At 41.8% G+C, this 26,153-nt stretch overlaps 1 protein-coding gene across 2 annotated transcripts in view; it reads right to left on the minus strand.

Moving 5' to 3' along the window:
- ift22 (intraflagellar transport 22 homolog (Chlamydomonas)) overlaps window positions 1-3,384 on the minus strand; it is a 45,623-nt gene extending 42,239 nt beyond the window's left edge. Inside the window, exon 1 of one of the 2 annotated variants that reach the window (XM_059972935.1) lies at window positions 3,291-3,384. In XM_059972935.1, the coding sequence (XP_059828918.1) occupies window positions 3,291-3,329 (39 nt within the window). In that variant the 5' untranslated portion in view covers window positions 3,330-3,384. The remainder of the gene's footprint in view (window positions 1-3,290) is intronic. The other variant, XM_059972936.1, reaches the window with a different exon arrangement.
- Between the last annotated feature and the right edge of the window lie 22,769 nt (window positions 3,385-26,153).

Here is a 26,153-nt window from a genome sequence, read left to right on the forward strand (position 1 = left end):
GGCCTTTGACAAGGTTCCGCACGAAGGTTAGTTAGGAAGGTTCAATCGTTAGGTATTAATATTTAAGTAGTAAAATGGATTCAACAGCGGCTGGATGGGAGATGCCAGAGAGTAGTGGTGGATAACTGTTTGTCAGGTTGGAGGCTAGTGACTAGAGGTGTGCCTCAGGAATCTGTACTGGGTCCATTGTTGTTTGTCAGAAACAGTCGGCCCTCCTTATCCGCGGGGGATTTGTTCCGGGACCCCCCGCGGATACCAAAATTCGCGGATGCTGACGTCCCTTATTTTACATGGATCAGTGCAGTGGTCTTTAGGACCCAGCTGAACCCCAGACTTTATTTAACATGTCCCCATGTGGTGGACATTAGGACCTGGCGGCGTGGCTCTGAATCCGCAGTGTTTCTGTTCACGAAAGTAATCATGATTGTAATTGAAAATAAGGTGGAAGTAATATAGTGATTGGAAAGAGGTGAAAAGCCATCGGTCATTGGAAAAGCGTTAGGCTACAATCAGTCAACGATCGGAACAATTTTAATGGAGCATTTGAAAGGCTCTGCCCCGATGAAAGTTACAATTATTACTAAACAACACAGTGGTTAAATTATTGAAATACATATGTTTTTTAAGTGTTCTATATGCATAGAAAGGTGAAATATGTACTATATACTAAGAAAAACATTTGACTAACTGATGCTAAATAATACTGGATGTACCTGTTCCGACTTCAAATCCGACTTAGAAAGACGGACTCAGGAACGGAACTCGTACGTACTTTTAAGTCATTTCTAGATTGCTTATAATACCTAATACAATGTAAATGCCATGTAAATAGTTGTTATATACTGTATTGTTTAGGGAATAATGACAAGAAAAAATAGTCTGTACATGTTCAAACAACGAGTGCTGAAGAGAGAACTTCCGGGTTTTCACGATCTGTGGTTGGTTGAATCCGCGCATACGGAATCCGCGGATAAGGAGGGCCGACTGTACATTAATGCTCTGGATGATGGGGTGGGATTAGCAAGCAAGCAAGTAAGTATGTAGTTAGTAAGTATGCAGATGATACTAAGGTAGGTGGCGTTGTGGATAATGAAGCAGGTTTTCAAAGCTTGCAGAGAGATTTAGGCCAGGAAGAAGAGTGGGCTGAAAGATGGAATGCTGATAAGTGCGAGGTGCTACATTTTGGTAGGACTAATCAAAATAGGACATACATTGTAAATGGTAGGGCATTGAGGAATGAGGTAGAACAGAGTGATCTAGGAATAATGGTGCATAGTTCCCTGAAGGTGGAATCTCATGTGGATAGGGTGGTGAAGAAAGCTTTTGGTATGCTGGCCTTTATAAATCAGAGCATTGAGTATAGAAGTTGGGATGTAATGTTAAAATTCTACAAGCCATTGGTGAGGCCAAATTTGGAGTATTGTGTACAGTTCTGGTCACTGAATTATAGGAAAGATGTCAACAAAATAGAGAGCCTACAGAGGAGATTTACTAGAATGTTACCTGGGTTTCAGCAACTAAGTTACAGGGAAAGGTTGAACAAGTTAGGTCTGTAACCCCCTGGGTCACCTCCGGCTCGCTCAGCTCATTCTCGTCTAGGGGGAGCAGCCTTAAGCCCTGCCAAACTGGGTAATCAGCTGGTGTGGATGCTGTGTGATGTCCCTGCCTCGCCCAAAAACAGACAGTACACCATAAGCGATTAAAGGAGTACAATTTATAAAGGTTACTATAACTAAGTGATTAATAATGATACAGTATATATGAAGAGAAATAAAGAAAAGGCGCCAAATTTATCAAAGTCCAAACCACTTCGTGCACAACCGTTGGAGCTTAATTATTGAAGTCTTCTGGCCACCATTCGATCCCCTCCGAACTCCTCGACTCGCAGCTCAGGACCCTCCGAGTGGTCAACCAAGCACATCTAGCTTCATCCCCCCTCCTCGGAGTACCTCCTGGCCTCGGACCCCCGCTTGGGGTCCGTTCCTCGCCTAGCTTACAGCATTGTGTCCTCTCTCTCAACCCCCTCATGCCGATCTGCCCAAAAGCCCGTCAACAACCGCTTACAGACTCCGAAGAAAGAACACTAATCCCCATTTGGTTTACAAAGGAATACAATTCTCGTTATCAGTAAATTTTAACCCAAACAAGCTTCCAGCACTCTCTCGCAACAAAGGAGCATTCCTACTTTTAACAAAACAAAGAAGCCATTTTGATTACATACACAGTAACAAAGAAAAAAGAAGAAACCCCCTTTACAGGTCTTTATTCGTTGGCACGTAGAAGGTTGAGGGGGGACTTGATAGAGGTGTTTAAAATTATGGGGGGGATAGATAGAGCTGACGTGGATAGGCTTTTTCCATTGAGAGTAGGGGAGATTCAAACAAGAGGACATGAGTTGAAAGTTAAGGGGCAAAAGTTTACAGGTAACACAAAGGGGAACTTTTTACTCAAAGGGTGGTAGCTGTGTGGAACGAGCTTCTAGTAGAAGTCGTAGAGGCAGGTTCGATAGTGTTATTTAAAGTAAAATTGGATAGGTATATGGACAGGAAAGGAATGGAAGGTTATGGGTTGAGTGCGGGCCAGTGGGACTCGGTGAGAAAGCGTTCAGCATGGACTAGAAGGGTCAAGATGACCTGTTTCCGTGCTGTAATTGTTATATGGTTATTTATATATAGGGATCAATGAACCACATCAACCAGCGTGCAAAAGTTTAAATATAAAAAATAAACAATAATACATACATAAGAAATAAATATCAACAGATGACATCATTAAATTGATTTAAAAGTACATTGCTTAAATTATATGCTGCAAATTGCAATGGGAGTACGTAATTCAAAAGAGGTACAGTATATTTGTAAATATTGTCAATAGCCCACTGAACGTCCCCGTGGTCGCAGCTTCTCAGAATTAGGAATCAGCAATGTTCTTGGAGTTAAAGCAAGAGAAAAATCGATAGGCATAAAGAAGAAAAGTCTAGGAATTAAATAAGATTCTGATGCCTGGATGGATCCCACTAAACCTCTCCACCGACTTTCCCACAGCCACTCATCACCGAGACCTGTCACCAAGTACTGAAGTGTTCTCTGTTGTTACTCCCACGTCACAAGTGTTGCTCAGCCCTCCATTTATAGCCCGGGCCTGTGCTGCACGAAGAGTTACTGCCATAGGCCCCGGCGCTTGGGCAGCACCGAAGCATCTGCCTCCCATCCGCCAACACTACATGGAACGGCCTTGTGCACCAACCCCACACCCTGTGTTATTCCCCCGTCAGAATCGACCCAGCTCACCTCGCTCGGACCCACCAGCAGCAACTTAGTACTAAACATGACTCCACACCGCCGTTACCCCGCTCCCGTTACCATGGAGACCACGAAGCCCCGCCCACCGAGGGAAGGACTGCACGTCATCCCGTCGCCTCGGCAACCTCCGCCCGCTCCCACCCGGCGCTGAGCCGTCGCGTTCACGTTTGTACAACACCCAGGCCTGTGAAGCTGGAAATTAACCGCACCTTGGGACTTCCCTTAGCAGCCTTGAATTCTCTCTAATATATACCGCTGCTATGATCTAGCACGTTCATTGGGGATATGAGGAGAACATAAGGCAACATTTGTGACAACATGAGATTGCAAGATGAGCTTGCAGAGAGCTGATGGGTTGAATGGAAACAAACAACTGTTTGCTGTTAAACACAAGGGATTCCACATATGTTGGAAATCCAGAGTAAAACACACACAATGATGGAGCAGGTCAGGCAGCAACTGATGGAGAGGAACAAACAGTTGGCATAAAGACCTGATTAAGTCTCAAGTCAAACATGAGGAAATCTGCAGATGCTGGAAATTCAAGCAACACACACACAATGCTGGTTGAACACAGCAGGCCAGGCAGCATCTATAGGAAAAAGCACTGTAAACATTTCTGATGGAGACTCCTAACAGCATTTTGTGTGTGTTGCTCAAGTCTCAAATCCTGATGAGGGATCTCAGCCTGAAACATTAAATGTTTATTCCTATCCATAGACGGAGCTTGACCTGCTGTGCTGTTTACTGTTGAAGTGTGAAGCCACTCCATTACCAGATCTTGCAATCTCCTTGACTCATTTCCAGTGGTATGCTAAATGAAGGAAATGCAGTGGAAAAGAAGAAACTAACTAATCAAATTGTAATTTCACTTTGGGTGGAGGTAACTAAACTAATGGTGGCATTGTAATTTACACAAATAATCAGACATCAGAATTAGAGCCCCTCCCCACCATAACCACCGGGAAATTCAGGAACAGATATATGATCAGGTTAAGGAAATGTGTAAAAATAATAGGATTGTTATCATGGGGGATTTCATCTTCCCAAATATAAACTAGGACTTTCTCAGTGCAAGGATTTTAGATGAGGCAGAATTTGTTAAGTGCATCCAGGAGGGTTTATTAAATCAATATGTGGACAGTCCAACAAGAGGAGGGACTGTACTGGACCTGGTGCTGGGTAATGAGCCTGGCCAGGTGACTGAAGTTTCAGTGGCTGAACAGTTAGGGAATAATGACCACTCTCCTTAAATTTCAGGATAGCCATAGATAAAGGCAAGAACAAAGAAAGGATCATTGGGAACACCATTTTTTTCTGGCAAGTCCACATCAGACATGTGGAGGGTGTTTAAAGATCAATTACACAGAGTACAGGAAAGGTAGGTTTTTGTGAGAGGGAAGGATGGGAAACATAGAAGAATAGAAAACATAGAGTGCAATACAGGCCCTTTGGCCCACTAAGCTGTGCCGTACATGTCCCCACCTTTGAACTACCTAGGCTTTACCCATATCTCTCAATTTTTCTAAGCTCCATGTAGCTTTCCAGGAGTCTCTTAAAAGACCCTATCATTTCCGCCTCCACCACCGCCGCTGGCAGCCCATTCCACGCACTCACTACTCTCTGTGTAAAAAACTTACTCCTCCATCTCCTCTGTGCCTACTTCCAAGCACCTTAAAATTATGCCCTCTTGTGCTAGCCAGTTCAGTCCTAGGGAAAAGCCCTCTCTCTGACTATCCACATGATCAATGCCCCTCATTATCTTGTACACCTCTATCAAGTCACCTCTCATCCTCCATCACTCCAAGGAGAACAGGCCAAGTTCACTCAACCTATTCTCATAAGGCATGCTCCCATATCCAGGCAACATCCTTGTAAATCTCCTCTGCACCCTTTCTATGGTTTCCACATCCTTCCTGTGGTGAGGCGACCAGAATTGAGCACAGTACTCCTAGTGAGGTCTGACCATGGTCCTGTGTAGCTGCAACATTACCTCTTGGCTCTTAAACTCAATCCCACGATTGATGAAGACCAATGCACCATATGCCTTCTTAACCACAGAGTCACCCTGCGTAGCAGCTTTGAGAGTCCTGTGGAATCGGACCCCAAGATCCCTCCGATCCTGCACACTGCCAAGAGTCTTACCATTAATACTATATTCTGCTATCATATTTGACCTACCAAAATGAACAACCTCACAGGGTTGAACTCCATTTGCTACTTCTTAGCCCAGTTTTGCATCCTATCAATGTCCCATTGTAATCTCTGACAGCCTTCCACACTATCCACAATACCCCCAACCTTTGTGTCATCAGCAAACTTACTAAACCATCCTTCCACTTCCTCATCCAGGTCATTTATAAAAATCACAAAGAGTAGGCGTCCCAGAACAGATCCCGGAGGCACACCACTGGTCACCGGTCTCCATGCAGAATATGACCTGTCTACAACCACTCTTTGCCTTCTGTGGGCAAGCCAGTTCTGGATCCACAAAGCAATGTCCCCTTGGATCCCATGCCTTCTTAGTTTCTCAATAATCCTTGCATTGAGTACCTGATCAAATGCCTTGCTAAAATCCAAATATACTGCATCTACAGCTCTATCTTCATCAATGTGCTTCATCACATCCTCAAAAATTTCAATCAGGCTCGTAAGACATGACCTGCCTTTGACAAAGCCATGCTGCCTATTCCTAATCATATTATTCTTCTCCAAATATTCATAAATCCTGCCTCTCAGGATCTTCTCCATCAACTTAACAACCACTGAAGTAAGGCTCACTGGCCTATAATTTACTGGGCTATCCGTACTCCCTTTCTTGAATAAGGGAACAACATCCTCAACCCTCCAATCCTCCGGAACCTCATCCATCTTCATTGATGACGCAAAGATCATTGCCAGAGGCTCAGCAATCTCCTTCCTCGCTTCCCACAGTAGCCTCGGGTACATCCCGTCCGGTCCCAGTGACTTATCCAATCTGATGCTTTCCAAAAGCTCCAGCACATCCTCTTTCTTAATATCTACATGCTCAAGCTTTTCAGTCCACTGTAAGTCATCCCTACAATCGGCAAGATCCTTTTCCATAGTGAATACTGAAGCAAAGTATTCATTGAGTACCTCCGCTTTTTCCTCCGGTTCCATACATACTTTTCCATTGTCACATTTGATTCGTCCTTTTCTCTCATGTCTTATCCTCTTGCTCTTCACATACTTGTAAAATGCCTTGGGGTTTTCCTTAATATTGCCTGACAAGGCCTTCTCATACCCCCTTCTGGCTCTCCTAATTTCATTCTTAAGCTCCTTCCTGCTAGCCTTATAATCCTCTAGAGTCATATCATTACCTAATTTTTGAACCTTTTATAAGCTCTTCTTTGCTTCTTGACTAGATTTACAGCAGCCTTTGTGCACCATGGTTCTTGTACTCTACCATCCTTTCCATGTCTCATACCTACTCAGAACTCCACGCAAATATCCCCTGAACATTTCTTCAGTACGTTTGCCTGAGAATATCTGTTTCCAATTTATGCGTCCAAGTTTCTGCCTGATAGCCTCATAGTTTCCCTTACTCCAATTAAACACTTTCCTAACTTGTCTGTTCCTATCCCTCTCCAATGCTATGGTAAAGGAGATAGAATTATGATCACTATCTTCAAAATGCTCTCCCACTGAGAGACCTGACGCCTGACCAGGTTCATTTCCCAATACCAGATCATGTACAGCCTTCCCACTTATGGGCTTATCTACATATTGTGTCAAGAAACCTTCCTGAACACACCTAACAAACTCCACCCCATCTAAACCCCTCACTCTAGGGAAATGCCAATCAATATTTGAGAAATTAAAATCTCCCACCATGGAGTTCTCTTGGGGCACTAGATAGAGTAAGTTGTATTTTGGCTTTGCTCAGTTCATTTTTCAATTTTTTTACCACCCTTTCACTATCTATATTAAAGTGTTTATAACACTTTTATATGCCTGAACTTTGATTTTTAATTGCTGAACACTTCCCTCTGCAACTAGATACTAGACTTCCTGACTGGGAGACCTCAGTCAGTCCGGATCGGAGGCAACATCTCCAACACCATGGGGGCCCCCCCAGGGCAGTGTGCTCAGTCCACTGCTGTTCACTCTGCTGACCCATGACTGTGCTGCAACACACAGCTCGAACCACATCATCAAGTTCGCCAGTGAACGACCGTGGTGGGTCTCATCAGCAAGAATGATGAGTCAGCATACAGAGAGGAGGTGCAGTGGCTAACAAACTGGTGCAAAGCATTCAAAGACAACCTGTCTCTGAATGTGAACAAAACAAAAAAGATGGTTGTTGACTTCAGGAGGGCACGGAGCGACCACTCCCCGCTGAACATTGACAGCTCCTCGGTAGAGATTGTTAAGAGCGCCAAATTTCTTGGTGTTCACCTGGTCCCTCAACGCCAGCTCCATAGCAAAGAAAGCCCAGTAGCATCTCTACTTTCTGCAAAGGCTGAGGAAAGTCTATCTCCCACCCCCCCCACCCATCCTCATCACATTCTACAGGGGTTGTATTGAGAGCATCCTGTGCAGCTGCATCGCTGTCTGGTTCGGAAATTGCACCATCTCGGATTGCAAGACCCTGCAGCGGATAGTGAGGTCAGCTGAGATCATCAGGGTCTCTCTTCCCACCATTACAGACGTTTACACTACATGCTGCATCCACAAAGCAAACAGCATTATGAAGGACCCCACGCACCCCTCATACAAACTCTTCTCCCTCCTGCCATCTGGAAAAAGGCACTGGAGCATCCGGGCTCTCACGGCCAGACTATGTAACAGTTTCTTCCACCATGCTATCAGACTCCTCGATACCCAAAGACTGGACTGACACCAACTTACTACCCTCCACTGTACCTATTGTCTTGTCTATTATTTATTGTAATGCTTGCATTGTTTTGTGCACTTTATGCAGTCCTGGGGAGTCTAGTCTAGTGTAGTTTTTTTTTTCTGTGTTGTTTTTCATGTAGTTCAGTCTAGCTTTTGTACTTTTTCATGTAACACCATGGTCCTGAAAAACGTTCTCGTTTTTACTGTGTACTGTACCAGCAGTTATGGTCGAAATGACAATAAAAGTGACTTGACTTGAAACTGAATACCAGAGGGCAAAAGGCATCAGCCGAAGGCAAGGAAGCTGATAGTGGAAGTGGAAGGAAAGAAGGAGAAACAACTTAAACAATCTCCACTCTCTTTGGAAGCTATGTCGAAACTCCTGGATGATAAATTCAATAAAAAATTTTCTACTTTGGAAGTATTGTTAAAGGAGGTCGAAAGAAGACTGGAAGCTCTTAAGCGGGAAAGTGAAAAACAACAGCAGCAAATATCTGAACTCGATGAAGCTGGAAGACAGAGAGGTCTCAGATTTGACGCACTGGAAAAGAAATTAACCTCAACCACTCAAACGCTGGAACAGTATAAACTCAAAGTTATTGACCTGGAAAGTCGCAGTTGTAGATGGAACCTGTGAATAATAGGATTCCGTGAAGACGTTGACAGTGGTGACCTTACTAAATTCTTTTCTCAAGTTTTAATGGATGTGTTTGGCTCTGAAACTCTCTCTACTACCCCTATGTTTGATCGTGCCCATTGGGCTTTAGGAGCCAAACCTCTTAAAGAGTTGAAGCCCAGACATGTTATACTCCGATTCCACTATGTGCAAGCCGAAGAGTATTTAATTCAAATTGCCTGTCAGAAAGGAGTTAATGAACACAGAGACCTCAAGTTTCATCTGGTTGAAGACAACAGCCCCGAGGTAATGAGAGAAAGATCGCTCTTTAAACCGGTGATGTCCAAGCTTTATCAAAGGAAGTTTCAAGCAGCTCTGCTATTTCCAGCTCATTAAAGGGTTGTTTTGCCTGATAAATCACGGCATTGGTTTACATCCGTGAAAGATGCTCATCAATTCCTTGATGATCAACGTTCGATCCCAGCTGTCTAATAAATTTACCATCTCTTCATGTCTGTATTCATTCGGTTTATAAGTTAATAAACAGTTCATAGATCTAGACCCTTGGAGTTTGAAGATTTTTGCCATTGATTTGATAACACTTGTACTCTGTTTCTGAGTATGGATGTTTATTATGCTTCTATGTTAAAGTTCCTTTTTCTTCCTTTGTTACTTTATTATTTTCAATTGTTCGTTTTTGAAATTAATTAAGAATTTGATTTGGGGATTGACTGCTTTTTCCCCTGAAATATTAATAAGATTGTATTCTGTTTCATTTTTCAAGAACTCACCTTTCAAAATGTTTTGCAAACAGCTGATCCTTTTTTTTAAACACTTGTTTGGTGTTGTTTATAGCATTCACTTCTCAATGTTTTGACTATGATGGAAGTTTGCATTTTTCTCAATTTTTTCAGGTCTGTATTCATTTAGTTTATAAATTAATAACTAGATTTGGACTATTAAAGTTTGTATACTTTTTTGCCCTTGGGTTTATAATACTTGTACTTTGTTTTGGAATATGGATGTGTGTCATGTCTCTATGTCAAAGTTCTTTTATTTATTAACTTATTTTATTATTTTCAATTGTTCGTTTTTGAAAAGAATCAGGAACCTGATCTAATGATTTTTTCCTTGAAATATTAATAAGATTGTATTCTGTTTCACTTTTCAAGATCTCACTTTTCAAAATGTTTTGCAGGTATGGCATTCCTTTTTCAATGTTTTGCCGATGGATGGTATTTTGCATTTTTTTTTCAATTTTGGAGATTTGCCTTTAAGAGAGTAAGGGTAAGGGAGTTTCTAGTTAGTTTTCTGACTGTCTATTGGCCAGTTTTCAGGCTTTTGTGGGTTGGGGATGGGGCTATCCTTAGTTTAACCATATAACAATTACAACATGGAAACAGGCCATCTTGGCCCTTCTAATCCGTGTTGAACACTTACTCTCACCTAATCCCACCGACCTGCACTCAGCCCATAACCCTCCATTCTTTTCCTGTCCATATACCTATCCAATTTTATTTAAATAACAATATTGAACCTGAGTCTACCACTTCTACTGGAAGCTTGTTCCACACTCTCTGAGTAAAAAGTTCCCCCTTGTGTTACCCCTAAACTTTTTCCCCTTAACTTTCAACTCATGTCCTCTTGCTTGACTCTCTCCTACTCTCAATGGAAAAAGCCTATCCATGTCAACTCTATCTATAATTATAAATACCTCTATCAAGTCCCCTCTCAGCCTTCTATGCTCCAAAGAATAAAGACCTGACTTGGTCAACCTTTCTCTGCAGCTTAGGTGCTGAAACCCAGGTAACATTCTAGTAAATCTTCTCTGTACTCTCTCTATTTTGTTGACATCTTTCCTATAATTCGGTGACCAGAACTGTACACAATACTCCAAATTTGGCCTCACCAATGCCTTGTACAATTTTAACAGTACATCCCAACAGTTTTTTAGTTTTCTAGTTTTTTTCATCTGGGCTGAACTGAAACTACAAATAAGTCTGAATTGTCATAACTTCCGGTTCCCCTGTAAACCTTTTTCTCTCTTCTTGATTCACAAGTTTCCTATGCAGGAAGGTTAACCCTGTACATACCATATGGTTTATTCAAATAAAATGGATAATATTACTAACTTTGTCTCATGGAATACAAATGGTTTGAACCATCTGATTAAACAGAAGATTTTTAAAGTTTTTCATAGATTGAATGCTCAGATTAGCTTTGCCCAAGAAACTCATGTGAGGAAGGAGGATAATCTGTGTTTTTTCAGGTTTTGGAAAGGTCAACAATTGCACCCTAATTCACAGGCTTAGGTGAAAGGTTTACCTATTTTTATAGACTCCTTGATTGCATTTGTTCACTATGAAACAATCTCAGATCCGAATGGTAGATTTCTATTAATTACTGGTTTACTTTACAACCAAAAAGTTGTTATCATTAATATCTAAGCAACCAAATGCCAACTATCCTGAATTCTTTAAACATCTATTTGCACCTCTTCCTAATTTAAATGAATATATGTTGATAATGGGCAGAGATTTTAACTGTTGCCTGAATCCCTCGATGGACAGGTCTGTGTCCAATCAGGTTCCTGCAAACAAATCCGCTATTCTTATTAATGCCTTTTTAGTTGACTCCGGAATATTAAGAACTTGGAGGTTTTTAGATCCTAGTGATAAAGAGTTCTCATTCTTTTCTCATGTACATGATAATTACTCTAGAATTGATTACTTTTTTTTTATCAACTCTTGATTATTTCCATCTTTACTGCCTGTGAATACGATGCAATCGCCATTTCTGATCATACACCCTTGAGACTATCAATAAAATTAACTGATGTAACTTTTAGCGCTAGGCAATGGTGGTTCAATTCTACTCTACTTCAGGACTTAAACTTAGTTAACTTTATTAACGAACAGATTGACTTTTCCTTTTCAACTAACCTTACGGAAGAAATTTCCAGTGGGATATTATGGGATACTTTAAACGGTGTAGAGTTAGGTAAGGGAGAAATGCAAAGAGACCTAGGAGTCCTAGTTCATCAGTCAATGAAGGTGAATGAACAAGTGCAACAGGCAGTGAAGAGGGCAAATTGAATGTTGGCCTTTATTCCAAGGGGAATTGAGTACAAGAGCAAGGATGTCCTTTTGCATTTGTACAGGGCCCTGGTGAGACCACACCTGGAATATTGTGTACAGTTTTGGTCTCCAGGTTTAAGGAAGGACATTCTGGCAATTGAGGAAGTGCAGCATAGATTCACTAGGTTGATTCCTGGGATGGCAGGGCTGTCTTATGCAGAAAGATTGGAGAGATTGGGCTTGTACACGCTGGAATTGAGGAGATTGAGAGGGGATCTGATTGAAGTGTTTAAGATAATTAAAGGATTTGATAGGATTGAGGCAGGAAATATGTTCCAGATGTTGGGAGAGTCCAGTACCAGAGGGCATGGATTGAGAATAAGAGGTCAGTTATTTAAAACAGAGTTGAGGAAAAACTTCTTCTCCCAGAGAGTTGTGGAGGTGTGGAATGAACTGCCTCAGAAGACGGTGGAGGCCAATTCTCTGGATGCTTTCAAGAAGGAGCTAGATAGATATCTGATGGATAGGGGAATCAAGGGATATGGGGACAAGGCAGGGACTGGGTATTGATAGTGAATGATCAGCCATGATCTCAGAATGGCGGTGCAGACTCGAGGGGCCGAATGGTCTACTTCTGCACCTATTGTCTATTGTCTAAAAGTATACATCCGTGGTCAAATTATTTCATATTCTTCTGGATTGAAAAAATGAATTAATAATGAGATATGTACATTAGTTGATAAGATTAAAGAAATTGATAAAAAATATTCTGCTGCTCCTAATCTGAAGCTTTATAAAAAGAGAGTTGAACTTCAGATGCAACACAGTTTGTTATTAATATCCCCGATTCAAAATCAATTACTTAAAACTAAGTGTAAATTTTATATATATGGTGATAAATTGGGTAAATTATTGGCCCACCAATTGAAAATTGCTTCGACTGAATGTCAGATTATTAAAGTTCACAAACAGGATGGTACCTTGACAGTTGACCATGAAGAAATTAATAAATTTTTTCAAGCATTCTATACTCTTTATAGCAATCAGAATTTCCTGAGGATTCCACCATAATGCATGAATTTTTAAGGAAATTGAATATTCTGGAATTACCACTTAATGAACATTTAGCATTAGATGCACCCATCATGAAAGAAGGAATAAAGAAAGCAATTCCTTTGATGAATTCTGATAAAGCACCTGGCTTGGATGGGGAAACAGTAGAATTTTAAAAAATCTTTTTCAAACCTACTTTCTCCTTGGTTATGTAGAATCTTTAAGGATGCCTTATTTGTGGGTAAATTACCACAATCCTTTTGTGAAGCATGTATTTCTTTAATTCCTAAAAAAGATAAAGACCCTACTGAATGTGCATCATATAGACCTATATCCTTGTTGAATGTGGACTCCAAAATCTTTTCCAAGATATTGGCAATTAGATTGGAAAACGTATTGCCACAAATGTCTCTGACAACCAGACAGGATTTATTAAAAATCATTACTCATATTTTAATGAATATTGTGTCTACTTCTTTATCTAAAACTCCAGAATGTGTTATTTCACTTGACGCCGAAAAGGTGTTTGATAGAGTTGAATGGGAATATTTACTTAATATGCTTGAGAAATTTAATTTTAGCCCAAAGTTTATATCTTGGATTAAATTGATATATCATACACCTTTGACTTCTGTACTTACCAATAATCAGAGATACCCCTTTTTCAGGCTTTTTTGAGGTACTAGGCAGGGCTGTCCTTTAAGTCCCTTACTATTTGATATTGCCTTGGAGCTCTTGGCAATCGCTGTTCATGATTCACCCAATATATTTGGCATTATTCATGGGAATGGGATGCATAATGTATCACTATATGTAGATGACCTGTTACTGGACATCTTTAACCCAGAGAAATCCATCCCTGCAGTAATATCACTACTTGCTCAGTTTAGTAGTTTTTCTGGTTATAAATTGAATCTTAATAAGAGTGAGCTTTTCCCATTAAATATGCAAGTTCCAATTTATAGACAATCACCATTCAGACTGGTTACTGATTACTTTACTTATTTGGGTGTTAAAATTACTAAGAAGCATTAGGATCTAGTTAAAGTTAACTTTTTATCCTTAATTGATTATGTTTTTTAAAATTGATTTTTTATGCATTTCTACAATTACTATGACAAAAGCCCAACTACAAAATAAAGATTAATACAGTGCAAGATAAACATACAATAATATAGTTCAAAATAATGATGAAAAAGCACCCAAAATAAAGTAATGTAAAGCTAGTATACTTCCCCCTTCCGCAGAAGAAAAAACTCCAGACCAACCTCTGCAAGATGTAAGAAACATTAATCGGAGCATTCAAACCCCCAAAACTGTAAATGAAAATAAGAACAAAAAATAATAATGCCTACTACCAAAGAAAAAAAAGCTGAAAGTAAGGGACTGAAAAAAAAAGACTTAATCTAAAGAGAAGTTATGAAAATATTCAAGAAAAGGTCCCCACACCTTATGAAACTTTATGTCCAAATTGAGAAGTGAGTAGAGAATTTTTAAGCCATTTAAATCATTAAGCCATTGAGCGTGGGTGGGTGGGAAAAACTCAAAAACGCCATGCTTGCGGTTAAGCCAGAGTCCGAAATCATGTGGAGTGCAAGGACAGAAGCAGTGAAGCCCAACGCCAAGACCACAGCTGCAGTATTGTCTGCAGTTTTGGTCCTCTAATCTGAGGAAAGACATTCTTGCCATAGAGGGAGTACAAAGAAGGTTCACCAGATTGATTCCTGGGATGGCAGGACTTACATATGAAGAAAGACTGGATCAACTAGGCTTATACTCGCTGGAATTTAGAAGATTGAGGGGGCATCTTATTGAAACGTATAAAATTTTAAAGGGATTGGACAGGCTAGATGCAGGAAGATTGTTTCCAATGGTGGGGAAGTCCAGAACGAGGGGTCACAGTTTAAGGATAAAGGGGAAGCCTTTTAGGATCGAGATGAGGAAAAACTTCTTCACACAGAGAGTGGTGAATCTGTGGAATTCTCTGCCACAGGAAACAGTTGAGGCCAGTTCATTAAGAGGAAATTAGATATGGCCCTTGTGGCTAAAGGGATCGGGGGTATGGAGAGAAAGTAGGTACAGGGTTCTGAGTTGGATGATCAGCCATGATCATCCTGAATAATGCTGCAGGCTCAAAGGGCCGAATGGCCCACTCCTGCACCTATTTTCTATGTTTCTATGTTTACCTTGAGGAGATACTTCAAGTTCTCCAGTACATGATAGACAATGAAAATGAGACCAGTGAAACAAGAAGTGACGCAAAGCAGCTGTATAACTGCATGTTGAGTTACGATTTTCTGAATTTGCTAGGATTTTGGAACAAAGTACTCATTCGCATTGACCATATTCAAAAGAGGCTGCAGGATCTTAACATGAACTCCCACAATGCTGCCCTGGATTTGAAAGCCTTCCGAGATCACTTTTATGATGAAAGAGAAGTGTTCATCAGTGGGTCACTTGAAGAAGGAGCCGGTCTCTGTCAAGAATGGAATATCGAAGTTGAAAGACGTCAGAGATGAAAGAAGTGAATGGCTGATGAGAACTGGAGTGACGCTGGGTAAACAGCTAAGGAGGAAATGGAAAGAGTCATGAAAGGAATACTTGACCATCCTCACAGAGAAATAGACAAAAGGTTTGCTCGTTTGCATGACACTGATGCCAAGATTAGGTTCAAAACACTGACTTTGATCATATCATAGACCAGTTTGCATCAGTAAAAGCAGTTATGATTTTCATGTAGTGCCATAATTTGTTAATTAAGAGATTAACGAGCTTGACTTGTATTTTTGAGCTGATAGATGGTAAATTTATCTAAAAGATGGGTGTCAGATCTTTGTACCGGGGTGCAATTTCAGTGCTTGCCACAGGCGCTATTTTCCTCTTTCAATATTTTTATTAGTTTCCGCATAGAGGAATACAGAGTACAAGAAGATATATATTTTATGTCAAAAGAAAAAGAATAAAACAGTATCAAATACACTGTATTAAAAACAAGTTACAATCACAAAACCCCATATTCATAAAAATTAAATTAAATCATAATATTGAAATATAATATTTTGTTATACAGAAAAAAATCTGAACCTACCACCAAAGTCAGAGCTGTTAGGAAAAGCAAGAAAAAAGGGGAAAAAACACTTATCATATAATAAAATATATTATTAGCTGCCATCTTTACTTTTACAACAAATCAAAGCTTTTGAAAGTAACTCAAAAATGGTCCCCACAATGTATAAAAGTCTTGGCTAGATTCAAAAACTGAACAACGGATCTTCTCTAAATTTAAGCATGACATAACAGCCCGTAACCACTGAGTATGAGTAGGCGGAACAGAATCCTTCCATTTAAGCATGAGTGCCCTCCTAGCTATAAGAGAAGTCAAAGCTAAAATATGCAAATCAGGTGTCTCCAAACTGAAGTATTTTCCTCCAACAATACCAAATAACGTGGTCAAAGAGCTAGGCTTAACATTTACCTTGAGAAGTACCAAGAAAGTTTGGAATACTTCCTTCCAGTATCTTTCAAGGCTCGGACATGTCCAAAACATGTGAATTAATGAAGCTTCTCCATTATTACATCTAACAGAAAGGAGATATATCTGAATAAAAATGAGATAGCTTATCTTTAGACATGTGAGCCCTATGAACCACTTTAAATTTTAAGAAGGAATGACGAGCACTTAACGATTAAGTGTTAACCAATTAAAAAATTTCATTCCAAGTTTCCTCAGAAATTGAAGTCTGTAAATCTTGTTCCCAAAGATTTTTAATTTTGTCTATAGGAACATTTCTCATTCCTAGCAATATACCATAAATATTGGATATTGAACCATTATAAAAAGTTTCAAATCAAAAACTACATCTAATAAGTCATCGGAACTTAAAGAAAATGTATATAATTGAGAATGCAGAAAGCCTCTAATTTGTAAATAACAAAAAAATGAGTTTTGGGAAAACTATCTTTAGCTGACATTTGCTCAAATGAAAAAAGACTTTCTCCAATAAACAAATCCTGGAAGCATTTAATACCCAATCTATCCCATTCTTTAAAAACTGAATTGGTTATCGAAAGTTTAAAACAATAGTTAAAACTTCCTACCTAAGCCACCAGTAAAGGAGTGGAGCTTTGAGGCTTTGACTCGGGGAGCGGCCTCGTCGAGGGAATTGCCTTGAGAGAAAAGTGCTAGTCTTTGGCTCGAGAGTCTTCAGCGAGGAGGCTGAGGGAGCAGACTATGCCACAGTTGGAGAGGGGGAGAAGTGGTGAAGAGATGACGGGTAAACTGATTCAGTGTCATGCTTGCCTGATGTGGGAGGTCAGGGACACTGATGGTGCCTCCGGCTGCTACAATTGTGAGAAGTGTGTCCAGGTTCAGCTCCTGAAGGACTGTGTTGGGGCACTGGAGAGGCAACTGGATGACCTCAGGTTCATCCGGGAAAACAAGAGTTTTCAGTGAGATCATTACACTGAAGATACCAGAAGAGAGAAGGGGGGTGACGATGAGGAAGGGATGGATGCTTGAAGTACAGGAGACCCCGGGGGATGTACCTCTCATAAACAGGTTCACCCTCTTGGAAGCTGTTGGGACAGAAGACACTGCCAGTCTGAGAGGTGGACAGGTCTGCGAGTCAAAAATTGGCAATGAAGCAAAGACGAAGAGACAGACGTCAGGCAGAGCCGTGGTAGAAGGGGACTCCATAGTGAGAGGTACAGGAAGGGGTTTCTGCGGCAACAGGCGGGATTTAAGGATCGTGTGTTGCCTCCCTGGTTCCGGGATCCAGGACATCACAGACCGATTGCAGCGCATCCTCAAGGGTGAAGGTGAACAGCCGGAAGTGGTAGTGCATGTCGGCACAAATGACTTTGGGAAGAAGAGGAAAGAAATTCTGCAGCATGACTTCAGAGAACTCAGAAGAAGGCTGAAAAGCAGGATCTCCAGGGTGGTTATCTCCGGTTTGCTTCCAGTTCCTCGTGCTGGTGAGGACAGGAAAAGGGAGATAATGGATCTCAATGTGTGGCTGAGGAGCTGGTGCGGGAAGCAGGGTTTTAGATTCTTAGACCACTGGGATCTGTTTTGGGGTAGGGATGATTTGTACAAAAGGGACGGGTTGCGCGTTAACAGGCGGGGGACCAGCATTCTGGCAGGCAGGTTTGCCACTGCTACACGGGTGTGTTTAAACTAATAAGTGGGGGGGGGGGAAGGAGACAAACTGGAAATATAAGGATGGAGTTAAAGGGAAAGAGAGGATAATTAAAGTTAAGAAAGGCAACAGAATTGACGGGGCAGAAAGCTCAGGAGGGGATCAGAGAGTATGGCCATGTGCAATAGGAATCGATGTGAAAGGTGAAGGGAGTAATATATTAAAAGTATTATATATGAATGCACAAAGTATAAGAAATAAAGTGGATGAGCTTGAGGCTCAGTTGGAAATTGGCAAGTATGATGTTGTAGGAATAACAGAGACATGGCTGCAAGAGGACCAGGGCTGGGAAATGAATATTCAAGGGTATATGTCCTATTGAAAGGACAAACAGGTGGGCAGAGGGGCTCTGCTGGTGAGGAATGAAATTCAGTCCCTTGTGAGGGATGACATGAAATCAGGAGATGTAGAGTCAGTATGGATAGAACTGAGAAATTGTAAGGGCAAAAAGACCCTAATGGGTGTCATCTACAGGCCCCCAAATAGTAGTCTGGATATAGGGTGCAAGTTGAATGAAGAGCTAAAATTAGCATGTGGCAAAGGTATTGATACTGTTGTCATGGGGGATTTCAACATGCAATCTGGGAAATTCAGGTTGGTACTGGACCCCAAGAAAGGGAGTTTGTGGAGTGCCTCTGAGATGGATTCTTAGAGCAGCTTGTACTGGAGCCTACCCGGGAGAAGGCAATTCTGGGTCTAGTGTTCTGTAATGAACCGGATTTGATAAGGGAATTCAAGGTAAAGGAGCCATTAGGTGGTAGTGATCATAATGTGATAAGTTTTAATCTACAATTCGAGAGGGAGAAGGGAAAATCGGAAGTGTCAGTATTACAGTTGGACAAAGGGGACTATGGAGACATGAGGGAGGAACTAGCCAAAGTTGACTGGAAGGATACCCTAGCAGGGTTGACAGGGGAACAACAATGGCAGGTACTTCTGGGAATAATACAGAAGGTGCAGGATCAGTTCATTCCAAAGAGGAAGAAAGATTCTAAGGGGAGTAGGGCCATTTAGAACGGAGTTGAGGAAAATCTTTTTCACCCAGAGAATGGAGGATATGTGGAATGCTCTGCCCCAGAAGGCAGTGGAGGTCAATTCTTTGGATGCTTTCAAGAAAGAGTTAGATAGAGCTCTTGAACACAGTGGAGTCAAGGGATATGGGGAGAGGGCAAGAACGGAGTATTGATTGTGTATGATCAGCCATGATCACATTGAATGGTGGTGCTGGCTCGAAGGGCCGAATGGCCTACTCCTGCACCTATTGTCTATTGTCTAACTCTCTGAATTCTCTCTTCAGGACCTCCTCCCTTTTTCTGCCTATGTCATAGGTACCGAGGTGCACCAAGACTTCTGGCTGTTCATCCTCTCCCTTCAGAACAGTCTGCACCTGATCTGAGACATCCCGTACCCTGGCACCTGGGAGGCAACACACCATGCAGGTATCTCTATCAGGCTGACAGAATCTCCTGTCTGTTCCCCTCATTATGGAATCCCCTATGACTGCTGCATTCCTCATCATCTTCTCCCCCTTCTGCACCATGGAACCAGGCTCAGTGCCAGAGACCCGATCGCCGTGGTCGTCCTCTGTCAGGTCACCCCCCTCAACCGTATCCAAAACAAGATGAAGATTACTGAGAGGGATGGTCACAGGGGTGTCTCTACTATCTGAGCTCTTCCCATCCCTTCCCTGACCGTCACCCATTTATCTAACTCCTGCAGCCTCAGGTGACTAGCTCCTGACTATCTCCTGTTCACTCTCCCTAATAAGCTGTAGGTCATCAAGCTGCAGCTCCAGATCCCTAACACGTTCTCTCAGGAGCTGCATCTCTGTGCACCTGGTGCAGACATGTCCATCTGGGAGACTGGAAGATTCCCAGGATTCCCACATCCGACAGCCAGAGCAAAATACTAACCCTACCGCCATGCTCTCTATTCCTCAAAAGAACACAAAGAGAAACCAGAAACAAAGTCCACCTTGCTGACCTCGCTGAAGCCCGCTTTCACCGAAGCCGGAACGAGCCAAATCCTGTCGCTTCTCTTCCCGCCACTGGCCCACTCCTGACAATGGCCGCTCCACTTATCCCTTCTCTACTTTTACTTAGTTCGTCGAGCTCAGTTGCCATGGCTGATAGGCCCCGCACAGTATTTTCCTTTCTTCTGCCTCCCTTCCTTCCTGAAGAGTGGAGCAACATTTATAGTTTCCTGGTCCTCTGCAACCATTCTAGAATCTAATGATTTTTGGAAGATCATTATCAATGCCTCCACAATCTCCGTAGCCACCTCCTTCAGAGCTCTGGGATGTAGTGTATCTAGTTCAGGTGACTGATACAACTTCAAATCTTTCAGCTTCCCAAACACCTTCTCCCTAGAAATCGCAATTGCACTCATTCTGCCTCCTGATACTCTTGAACTTCTGGCATACTGCTAGTGTCTTCCACAATGAAGACAGATGTTAATTCATCCATCAATTGCTTGTTCCCCATTACTACCTCCCCAGCATCATTTTCCAGCAATCCAGTATCCACTCTCACCTCTCTTCTATGGTTTATATATCTGAAAAACTTTTGGCGTCCTCTTTGATAGTATTGGCTAGCTTACTTCCATGTTTCACCTTATCCCTCCCTGTGGCTTTTTTACTTGTCTTCAATTCGTTTTTAAAAGCTCCCCAATCCTGTAACTTCTCACTAATTTTTGCTCTCATATGCCCTCTATTTTACTTTTATGTTGGCTTTGACTTCCCTTGTCAGCCATGGTTGTGCCATCCTGTCTTTAGAAAACTATTTCTTCCTGGGGATGTACCTTTCCTGTGCCTTCTGAGATTCACCCCGAAACTCCAGCCATTGCTGTTCTGTTGTCATCTCTGCTCGTGTCCCCCTCCAGTCAGCTTTGGTCAGCTCCTCTCTCATGTCTCTGTAATTCCCTTTACTCCATTCTAATAGTGATACATTTCTCCCTTTCAATTTGCAAGGTGAATTCTATCATACTATGATCACTGTCTCCTAAGGGTTCCTTTACCTTAAGCTCCCTGATCAAATCCAGTTCACTACACAACACCCAATACAAAATAGCAAATTCCCTAATATGCTCAAACACAAGCTGCACTAAAAAGCCATCTAGTAGGTATTCTACAAATTCTCTCTCTCCATCAGCTTCACCAACCTGATTATCCCAATCTGCTTATTGAAATCCCCCTATGACTATCATAATATTGCCTTTTTGACATAACTTTTCACAAGGATTCTACACCTCTTTCTAAGGATTTCATTTCATCTTTTACCAACAAAGCCACACCCACCTCTGCCTATTTGCCTGTCTTTTTGATATAATGTATATCCTTGGATGTTAAGATCCCAACTATAATCTTCTTTCAGTGACTTAGTGATGCCCACATCATATCTGCCAATCTCTAGTTGTGCTACAAGATAATTTATTTTATTGCATATACACTGTGCATTCATATATAACACCTTCAATCCTCTATCCATTACCCTTCTTGATTTTGTCCCACTGACTGTGATTTTGCCCCATCATCTGCCTGTCCTTCCAGAGAGTCTCATTACACAGAGTGTCTGCATGTAAATCAACAGCCCTATCAATTCAGTTCCCAACCCCCTGCCAATTTAGTTTAAACCATCCCCAACAGCTCTATCCAACAAGGATATTGGTCCTTCTCTGGTTCAGGCATAACCCATCCCTTTTGTGCAGATCATACCTTCCCCAGAAGTGATCTCAATGATCCAGAAATCTGAAGTCCTGTCCCTGCACCAGTTCCTCAGTCATGCATTCATCTACAGATCACCCTATTCTTGCCCTCACTAGCGCATGGCACAGGCAGCATTCCAGTGATCGGTACCCTGGTCCTGCTTTTCAACTTTCTACCTAACTCCTGAAATTCTTTCTTCAGGAGCTCCTCCCTTTTCCAACCTACGTCATTGAAGCTAATGTGTACCAAGTCTGCTGGCTGCTCCCCCTCGCCCTTTAGAATGCAGTGGACCCGATCCGAGACGTCCCTGACCCTGGCACCTGGGAACAATGTAACATCCGGGTGTCTCTATTGCATCTGCAAAATCTCCAGTCTGCTCCTCTAACTACGGAATATCCTATCACTACTGCAGTCCTCTTCCTCCTCCTTCCTTGCCAGAGACCCAGTCACTGCAGCTAGGTCATTCCTCTCCACAGTATTCAAAGAGGGCATGGCCGCAGCAGTACTTTCCACTGGCTGCCCATTTCTTTTTCCCCTCCTGACAATCACCCAGGCTTCAGATACTCTGATTTCTCATTTGTGATTAGACTTTAACTGTTTTAGATTGATGACTAGTAAAGGTTGACAAGTACCAGCACAAGACCCAGCCAGCCAAAGGATTAATGGTCTGATCTAAGACAAGGATTCAGCACAGACTTAAGGCAGGAAGGACAGAACAGATTCTCTACAGCAAGTGGTAACTAGCTCTAGATTTTCTTAACAACAGCTTTTCCAGTCAAACTGTAGCAAGACATGTCCACCAAGGAAGTGGAAAAGAACAATCTTCAACAGGCTTTGTGCAACTGAATGTTGAGGCAGAGCAGAATCAGACCAAATACATATTTTAGAAGAGATCACCCTGCAATCAATATTCATCTTTAGGATGGGGAACAAGGAGCAGTACTTGTTCGCTCCTGCAACACCAGCTTTGCAGAAAGACAACAGCACACTGATAACATCACTGTTTTGCAGTAGTTATGCAAAATGTGGCCCATGGTATTAAATTTAGGCAAACATCTACAAAAAGGAAAACCCTGGAAGTCATCAAACATCTTGGAACAGCTGAAGGACTGACTCCCTTATTGATGTCCCATGTATCAATGACTAAAATTGGTTAGAAACACTGAGAAAAATCCAGACTCAGAATTTACCACAAAGGTAATCAGGGTTAAATTAGGAAATTTCCAGAAGTACTTGGACAAAAACATTTCACATATAGTGAAAATTCTGTTAAGATTTTCTTTCATTCATAGAATTGATAAATGTATTTGTTCAACTTAATGTTTTAAAGCAAGGCTTTAAATTACCAAGATAAACTTATTCATTAAACAAGAAATTAGAAATGCGTGCAATAAAGGAACAGTAGTTATAATGGGTGACTTCAATCTACATATAGATTGGGTGAACCAAATTGGTAAGGGTGCTGAGGAAGAGGATTTCTTGGAAAGTATGTGGGATGGTTTTCTGAACCAACATGTCGAGGAACCAACGAGAGAGCAGGCCATTCTAGATTGGGTATTGAGCAATGAGGAAGGGTTGGTTAGCAATCTTGTCGTGCGAGGCCCCTTGGGTAAGAGTGACCATAATATGGTGGAATTCTTCAATAAGATGGAGAGTGACATAGTTAATTCAGAAACTCATCTCCTTCTACCTTAGGCCACGGACTTATCGATCACCCCGATGAGTTATTAACTTCAAACTTTCTGCATAATTACTCAAAGAGTTGGCCTGCATGTGCATGTAACGAGAGCTGTATAACTCATCTCCTTCTACCTTAGGCCACGAACTTATCAATCACTCCTCATATGTGTTTCGTGGCAGCGGTATTAGGTAAAGACGTAAATTTAGTATAAATTACAAAATAAATAACGACAAAGAAAGGGATTCAAGGGAAAGTGTTCACGGATTCATGGGCCATTTAGAAATCTCGAAGAATCTGTCTCTAAATTGCCGAGTGTGGGTCTTCAGGCTTCTGCTGTGACATGGAGTTGCTGCAGGATGTGAGAATTTCAGGAAAATTCAGGTGTGTTGGGGACCATGTGCACATGAAACATCTTCAGTGCTGTAATTTGACAGCAGGATCTTGAAGTTTGAGAAGTAGTTGAAACTACTGCAGTGGAAGAGAGCCTGGGGTTCCATATGTAGTATATCCAGCAGGTGGCAACCCCTCTCTCTGCATTTGAAAGAATGTAGTTTAGGAATCATTAGCACGTGTATTTCTCTCAGTCCAGTAGGGGATAATGGTTGCCTGAAAGAGTCTGGGGCAGAAATGGCACCATTCATGAGGGACGAGAGAAGAGTGGAAATGTTCAGATATTCAGACCAGTCTTTCTGTAACTGTCTTGTCTGGTGTATTGCCTCCTTGGAGAATGAGTAAAGGATTTGGAACACAGAACATTACAGCACAGGAGCAGGCCATGGTGCCATATTAAACTAATCTCATCTGCCTGCACATTGTCTACATTACTCCATTTCCTGCTTCTCATGTGCAAGTGCAAATTTCTCTTAAACTGTTTCCACCACCAGCCCTCGCAGCACATTCCACCACTCACTGTTTAAATAAAGATTCGCTTTGCACATTTCCTTTAAACATTCCCCCTCTCACTTTAAATCTATGTCCTCTAGTATTTTCTCTTTCTGCCCTGGGTAAGAGACTCTGACAATCTACCCTATCAATAGCTTTCATAATTTATAAACTTCCATTCGGCCTCTTCTTAATCTCATGCTCCAAGAAAATACAATTCATGTTGTTCAACTCTCTTGATACTGTAGCTAATACTCTCTAATCCAGATAGCGTCCAGGTGAATCTCTTCTGCGTCCTCTTCGCAGCCTCCACGTCGTTCTGTTTGAGTAGGAGGGGTTCACTAGGGTTGCACATGTGCACCCCACCGGAACAAAACTTCCAGATTCTTATATTCAGTGCCCCAACCATGTAAGCCCTGAACCTTCTCCACTCCACGGAGTTATGTTGCTGCTTTCAGGGAGCGGTGGGCCTGTGCTCTAAATCCCTCTTCTCAAAACACAGAACATCTTGGGAGGGATGGGGGATCAAGAAGTTAGGGTTCATGTTGGAACTGATGTCATGGGAAAGAAAAGGGTTGAGGTTCAACACAGAGTTTTCAGGGCAAAAAGTGCTTGTCTCTGAAGTACTTCCAATGCCAAGTGCCAACAGCACTAAAAACAAGATGAGAGAATGTATCAGTGTTTGGTTTGAGGAATAGTGGGCATTTTCTAGGGACTTGAAAGGCAGTGGTGGGATACGTGGGACTTTGTCAAAAGGAATGGGCAGTACAGTCCCTCACTGGCACTGGGATCAGCATCTCAATGGCACACACAAGAGACAGGAGATGCTGGAAGCTGGATCCACAAGCAGCAGGTACTCAATGGGCCGAGCAGCATCTGCTGGGGGAGGGGGAATTGTCAACGTCTTGGTTTGAAACCCTGCATCTGGATAGAGTGAATCCTCGTTAGAGAGTTCAATCATGTGGCCATTTAAATTAAATGAGTTCATTGTGTGAGGGTCAGCACATTGCAATAGGAAGGGGAGTAGGTACGTAAAAGACGTGGGAATGTTAGAGAGCGGGATAAACAAGAGCAGAGCAAGGAACACAAGGAGTATTAAAACCTATCAACAGAAACACTCATAGTGGAAGGAATTATTGCCATGGTGTAATGTGGCAGTAATTAAATTGATTTGTAAGGACAGATTGGACACTCATGCCCGGGTACGAGATGTTCAGAAGAGACCCTAACACTTGGGAACAGAATTAGGACATATTGAATCTGCTCCCCCATTCCATGATGCTGATTTATTATCCCTCTCAATCCCAAACTCTTGCCTTCTGCCCATAACCTTTCAGACATCCCACCCTGCACAAGCTCATTTCAGGGAGGTAGCACCCCTGCTCCCCGCAACCTCATATCCCCCCAACCACCCTCCTCTCCCCGGTCAACCTCCAAGGGTGTATGTAATACTTTGCTTAAAGATTTTGTCTAATCTGTAAACCAAGTTGGGTATATGCAGAAAATGTAATATTAAAATATGTACTTATATTATCATGGGTCATTATTTTATTCTATTACAATTTTAAGCAAGTCTACAGGGAGTTTATCCTCATCACGTAGGACATCAATAGAGCAACTCCTTAGCAGCTAGCCAGCTAGTTTAAATAACGTTAGCTATGCTAATGAACGAATGACAACTGTTAAACTCGCCTCAACATGTCTTTTACAGTCATTTAACCCACCACGGGCAATAGAAAAGTCACTGTTGCAAACAGTGCAGCGAGCAACACTGTCTTTAT

This window comes from Hypanus sabinus, chromosome 6, assembly GCF_030144855.1.
Source record: "Hypanus sabinus isolate sHypSab1 chromosome 6, sHypSab1.hap1, whole genome shotgun sequence".
Taxonomy (NCBI): Eukaryota; Metazoa; Chordata; class Chondrichthyes; order Myliobatiformes; family Dasyatidae; genus Hypanus; species Hypanus sabinus.